At 35.1% G+C, this 6,716-nt stretch overlaps 1 protein-coding gene across 1 annotated transcript; it reads right to left on the bottom strand.

Annotated features, from left to right (window-relative positions):
* Nucleotides 1-3,847: 3,847 nt before the first annotated feature.
* Nucleotides 3,848-5,319, bottom strand: LOC119601206. The gene is made up of 4 exons (XM_037951993.1): nucleotides 5,284-5,319; nucleotides 4,780-5,211; nucleotides 4,008-4,717; nucleotides 3,848-3,949 (listed from the first exon to the last, which is right to left on the bottom strand). The coding sequence occupies exons 1-4, from the start codon at nucleotides 5,285-5,287 to the stop codon at nucleotides 3,848-3,850; spliced, it is 1,248 nt and encodes a 415-aa protein (XP_037807921.1). The 5' UTR covers nucleotides 5,288-5,319.
* Between the last annotated feature and the right edge of the window lie 1,397 nt (nucleotides 5,320-6,716).

The raw sequence follows: 6,716 nt of genomic DNA, 5'->3' as shown, positions 1-6,716 counted from the left end.
TGGAGTGCAATTAGTTTTAAGATGTCATTAAATTGATAACAAAGTTTAAACAAAGAACTATTAAGTAGTTTTCTTCAGATTTCTTTAATAGCAAACACACCCATTAATGATACATGACTTTATTGCAAGTATTATAGTTAAACTCGTTTTTTGAAACCAGTTATTCTTAATCTTTACGTTCGTTTTACAGATTCTTATTGCAGACTTAGAATTTTAACTGATTTCTTAATTCAATCATTTTTGAATCAGACCTCTATAGGGTCTATTGTTCATGATTTATGAAAGGAAACTGCAAACTCAGTTTCCTGGACGTAGTTCCTTAGAGTTTTCCAAAAAGTATTCCTGAGAAGGAATAGAAAAGCAAAGAAAAGTGAAATTCAGAGTAATTTAAGTAGGGAAATACATAAAGCCTTTAATATTAGCTACAACGAAACATGCTCATTCTGTAATCGTGAGCAGAAGACTACTACGGAGGTGGATATCTTAGCCTCTGAGGCGCACAATGCGTCAAGTGTATAGTGTGCCATTGGCAAAAACATAGGGGTGAAAGAGAAGGACGTACTCAGAGAAAGCCCTAAGCTACCTCAACCTTTAAATATAGATGAGGGTTCCGACTCTGAATCCTCAGATTATAATAACAATACCGTAGCACATCCCAAAAAGGTTGAAATAGAGCGGAGAGAGAAATTGAAGAAGACGCTTTAGAAAATCCTAGTGAGTCAATCCCACGACACTCCAAAGGAAAAATCGGATTCTCTCTTAAGTTAAGAAGATCAAGTTCCCCGTCTTCTAATAAACAGTCGATCCAAAGCCATACCACAATCAAAGGAACCTCAAGTAAGAATCATAGGAGGAAGGGTGACAATCTCAAGCCTGATATTCCGAAACATGTCGTCGAAATTAACCTCGAAGGAAAGGGTTTATCAAAAGTAGTCCCGAAAAAATAAGAAGCTAAACGGTGGAAAATGAAAAGATCCGCCATCTTACGCCAATGTTGCTAAGAGAAGATACCGGGACGATCTCTGCTATGCAGCATACCATGCTGGTAATCCGACAGGCAAAATTCTAATAGATTAGCAGAGTAAGACCGAACAACCTATAGAGACCGTGAACTGCGATTTCAGCATGGGTGTGATGTGACCAATGTGCAGCGTTAATCTGGTACTGGTAAAGAAGAGAGATCTTCCGGTCATCTTAAAGTTCACTGTCTACAAAAAAGGATGAAACAGTAAACTGGCTAATGAGCCCATATTGGAAATTATTGGAAGCTAAAATGCAGAGCTGGCCATGGAAAAACGGGATGACATTCACAGGAAAGATGAACCTGAGGGAACTCTACTGGTAAAGATATCGACCAGAACTCCATGGTTAGAGTGCCGAGAACAAAAGTAGTGCTTATTGCGCCTCTTAAACTGTTAACGCCACTACGGGTAACGAGGAGAAAATCACCCACTTGACAGAAGACAGAGCAGCGCACCTTTCCTAAATTGGAAAGGCGTCCATTGGCAGGACTGTTAACCAATCACCAATAAGGGCACTAAAAACCTAAGACGGTGCCCACAGCATGATTAGCCACTACCAGTAACGTTGAGGAATCAAATCCTAAAAGCGAGTATTAAATCACTCACTCGCCAGAAGACAGAGCAGCAGCAGCTTCCAAAGCTGGGAAGGAGAAGTCATGAGAATGCGAAAGACTTTCGCCTAATCAGTTTTTCTTATTTTCAACTGCATGTGTTTAGTAAAATCATGCCCAAAACTCTGATATTACACAATAACTGAGCTACATAATATGGTCTAGGGGTAAATTTAAGCAAAATTGAACTGGTACAGTCTATTACGAAGACCAAGACACCAAACTTCAAACTGCCACAGGTAAAGAACTTCGAAATTCCCTAATCGGGTTATAAAAAGTTCAGAGATTATCTTATACTGGTATAACAGGTGCACTAAGAACCAGTCCTGAATGCTATATTGCACCCTGTTCCTATCGACATTGACAAAATGGCCATCTTTGCGATGCTTAAGGCGTCTGGATGTTGGGGATCAATAATATATGGACATGCATTAATTCATAGCGTCCACAGTTTTTAACCAACCATGTAACTATATTATCCCACACATGGACTTTGATAGAAAGTTTAGAGTCAGGTGCGTGTGGTGCAATTTAATGAACGAATTTAACATCAGGATCTATACAGATGGTTCAAAAATGAACTGCGGGGTTAGATCTAGTGTTTTCTGATACGAATTTGCAATTAGAATATATCATCGTCTAGCGAAAGATAATGATAGTCTCTAAGACACTATATAACCTCAACATTCGTGGGTCTGTTTTGGATATTTCCAGTGTGACTTTCGGGCTACCCTTAAATGAATACTGTTGTAGTTGTAAAGACAAGGAAGAGTAATAAAAAGGTCTTCCATCTTTCCTGCGAATACTCTGCTCTAGTCTCCAAGAGATATATGTAGTTTATTTGGCTCTAATCATAATGACTTCCTGAATTTTTCACGGCTACAGGCTGGATCTAATAAATAATATGCAATACTACATCTGACGAGTGGAGTGGTTCTGTCGGGTGTCCTCGTACCTATATTACCACTGGAAGAGTATTAGGCCTAACCTCTGCAGCCACCACATTCAATCCAATCCATTTTACAGATTTCATAATACTTAGCACCGACTTCCGCCTGGAAGTTAGTGTTGTAAATAGCAAGACACTAGTATATTGACATCTATGCAACATTAAATTCCCGCAGGGGTTTGCTCTAATGTTCCGCTGGAGAAGAATTTAATATCTGCGACCAATGTCTCACAGTTCCCTTAAATTTATGTGTTTGGTATGCGATCGGTTAGGTTGTGAGTGCCGCCTGGTATCATACATACATGCATTTCGATTGGCGGAATGTTCGACCTAGTGCTAGTACGCTGAACTCTCTGTAGTGGTATAAGAGGGGTTATATGGGCGGTAGAAGCAATTATGTACAGATCCCTATGAAATTTGTTGGAGATATTTGGTTCAGATAAAACTTAAGGCATTTTATGGGGGCTAAAGTTAAATGTAAATCAATTTTGTCCATTTTAAATGCCACAGAATAATGGTTTAGGCACTAATGTGTTTTCAACAGATGATGAGATTATGGTCGTCGGGAAAGCCCAGATGACTAGCTATTTTAACATGTGTTTTTCCTTGAAGGAAGTCAATCGTCACTTCATAGATTACAAAGAGTGTGTTAGGAAGTTAGTTCAAAAGAATCAATGCATGGTAATAAAACTCTTTGCTTCATTGGGTACTATAAAGTGACGACTTTTCGCTCTCGCTTACAAAGAGGACGCACTGGAAAGACTGTCTTTTTCGGATGCATTGATTCTTTGTCAAATGGATCCAGTCTGTAACAGGTTTTCTAGATTATTTGGGCAATAATAATAGAATTAACAACATTACTCGGATTTCGTAAACTGATCATTTCCCGGATTTCTCCCCGGCATTAAGATTAAAGAGTAGATCGTTCCATTGGTTGTCGGATTTCGTATTTCTTAACCGATCATTTCCTGGATTTCTCTCCGGCATTAAGATCCATTGGATGTTGTAAAGACATTGGAATTGACAAATTTTCTTATAAAAAATAAATCACAACAATTTTAAATGGTTTCAAAAACAGCAATAACAACATTTATTAGTTATAAATTAAATAGAAATATTAATTAAATTAATAATTAAAAATAAATAGTTTAAAAAACATTAAAATTTGATATTAAATAGTAAAAATAATAAATAAATTAATAAATTTTGCTAGACTTATATCTATAGATCATATACGATCAATTGCACTATAATATTTCTGAAAATTATTTTATGATTTTTATCATTTGTGTTAAACACTCATAATCATAAGTCAGATATTTATAAGAAAATTTAAGAACATCCGAAGAATCTTCTAAATCGATTTCCTGAAAAAGAATATAAAAATTAGCAAATTAATTATAATTAAGTTTTTTCTAGTCTTACCGAAATTTTGCCCGAAAACTTATAAGGATTGAGATCTATATGCACGCGATCGGTGGGAAGTTGACGCTGCTGCTTTAACAAGTAGAGAAGATTAGGTATAAGTTCGGCGGTTATTAAGCCACAAGATCTTAAACTAAAACGTTTTAAACGTTGACAGTTTGACAAAAGTTGTAAAACTGAACGATTAGAGATAAAATAAGAATTATTGATATTAAGCTCTTTCAGTTGACTTAAATGTGAAAATTTTTCCATGATTGCCTCATCACAGGGATTACACATGCAATGTAAGACTTTTAACTTCTCCAACTGAGCTACTAACGAGGCTTTATCCGCATCAAATGATGAACAATCTACCAGTTTTAGTGCGTCCAATTGTTTAGCTTGATATTTAGCTAAATTGCCAAGAAATTCCTTGGTTATAGGAGGACTAATTATATTATCTCTCCATATTTCCAACTGCTTTAACCGAGGTAATTGTGCTAGACAATTGATATGCTCTTTGGTAGTAGACAATTTGAGAGTCTGTAAGTGTTTGAGATTTTCAAAAATTGTTTGAAAATTTTGACTAGATAAGTTATTGCAATTTCTAATATCGAGTAACTGTAAACTTTGAAGATTTTGGAAAATTTTCTCAAAGTACCGTGACTCTATGTGGGTGCAATTATTGAGGGACAATTCTTGCAGACCTTTGAGTTCGTAAATATAATTACCTGGAAAAAATTGAAAGAGTTTTAAAACATTTACATCAAACTTATAAAATCCCCTTACTCACCAGTTATCTCGGGATTATTGATTATCGCTAAAGACTTTAAATTTCTCAAAGAATTTAAATATCTAATAGACTCATCGTTTACACACCAACCAAAATATTTCAAAGACTCAACATTAATGCAATAGGTAAATAAAAATTTAAAATATATAAATTCCCTTAAATAACTTTGTTCTTCGAAGGGAAATTCTATTTTCAAATGTTTTATATACGCACCAATAATCGAAAGCAATACTTGCAGTTGAAAGGTGTGTAAAGTATTAAAAAATCTTGTATTTAAATTAGATTTATAATCGATTCTTAAACGTTTTCTAAAAATATCATAAAAATTTTGATATGAAATAATCATATTAATGCGATCGCCTATGGGTAACATTTTGAAAATGTGATCTAAACAATCTCCATTCAATGATATCATCAAATCCTGTTGGTTTGCTGCAAAATAAACACATATCAACAACATTTAGAACTTTTCAAAACTGAACATTTTCTCTATCACAAACTTACTCATTTTATTTCCTCAATTATCCGCCGTTTGCCACCACTAACAAGAACGTCTATACGTAAACTATTTCTATTGGAACCTATAAAGAAGATTCAAGTTTTGTGTTTCTTATCAGAATTATAAACTACAGTATTTTTAACAATAAACATTTAAACAAATGCACCATAAAACACATTTAACCTGTTGCCTCTCTTAGTTTCGCTTAGACTCTCTATTTTGCCGGCTGCTTAGTTGCAGTGTTAGTGCACTGTTTGAGTGCACTGATAACTGTTGAAAAAGCTGTGTATTGTGAAATTTCTAATCATATTATGCCTACGCTGCACCGTTTGTAACGTTTCAAAATAAAGGTTATAGTCCTCAAAATACGTTCTAGTTCAGTTCTTGTTCAGTTCTAGTTCAGTTCTAGTTCGGTTCTAGTTCAGTTCTAGTTCAGTTCTAGTTCAGTTCTAGTTCAGTTCTAGTTCAGTTCTAGTTCAGTTCTAGTTCAGTTCTAGTTCAGTTCTAGTTCAGTTCTAGTTCAGTTCTAGTTCAGTTCTAGTTCAGTTCTAGTTCAGTTCTAGTTCAGTTCTAGTTCAGTTCTAGTTCAGTTCTAGTTCAGTTCTAGTTCAGTTCTAGTTCAGTTCTAGTTCAGTTCTAGTTCAGTTCTAGTTCAGTTCTAGTTCAGTTCTAGTTCAGTTTTAGTTCAGTTCTAGTTCAGTTTAGTTCAGTTCTAGTTCAGTTCTAATTCAGTTCTAGTTCAGTTCTAATTTAGTTCTAGTTTAGTTCTAGTTCAATTTTATTTTAGTTCTAGTTCAGTTCTAGTTCAGTTCTAGTTCAGTTCTAGTTCAGTTCTAGTTCAGTTCTAGTTCAGTTCTAGTTCAGTTCTAGTTCAGTTCTAGTTCAGTTCTAGTTCAGTTCTAGTTCAGTTCTAGTTCAGTTCTAGTTCAGTTTAGTTCAGTTCTAGTTCAGTTCTAATTCAGTTCTAGTTCAGTTCTAATTTAGTTCTAGTTTAGTTCTAGTTCAATTCTATTTTAGTTCTAGTTCAGTTCTAGTTCAGTTCTAGTTCAGTTCTAGTTCAGTTCTAGTTCAGTTCTAGTTCAGTTCTAGTTCAGTTCTAGTTCAGTTCTAGTTCAGTTCTAGTTCAGTTCTAGTTCAGTTCTAGTTCAGTTCTAGTTCAGTTCTAGTTCAGTTCTAGTTCAGTTCTAGTTCAGTTCTAGTTCAGTTCTAGTTCAGTTCTAGTTCAGTTCTAGTTCAGTTCTAGTTCAGTTCTAGTTCAGTTCTAGTTCAGTTCTAGTTCAGTTCTAGTTCAGTTCTAGTTCAGTTCTAGTTCAGTTCTAGTTCAGTTCTAGTTCAGTTCTAGTTCAGTTCTAGTTCAGTTCTAGTTCAGTTCTAGTTCTAGTCAGTTCTAGTTCAGTTCTAGTTCAGTTCTAGTTCAGTTCTAGTTCAGTTCTAGTTC

The sequence above is a fragment of the Lucilia sericata genome, unplaced genomic scaffold, assembly GCF_015586225.1.
Source record: "Lucilia sericata isolate MDLA Ls3-8-SP2 unplaced genomic scaffold, ASM1558622v1 Contig000151F_arrow, whole genome shotgun sequence".
Taxonomy (NCBI): domain Eukaryota; kingdom Metazoa; phylum Arthropoda; class Insecta; order Diptera; family Calliphoridae; genus Lucilia; species Lucilia sericata.
This window is presented reverse-complemented; position numbering and strand designations above follow the sequence as displayed.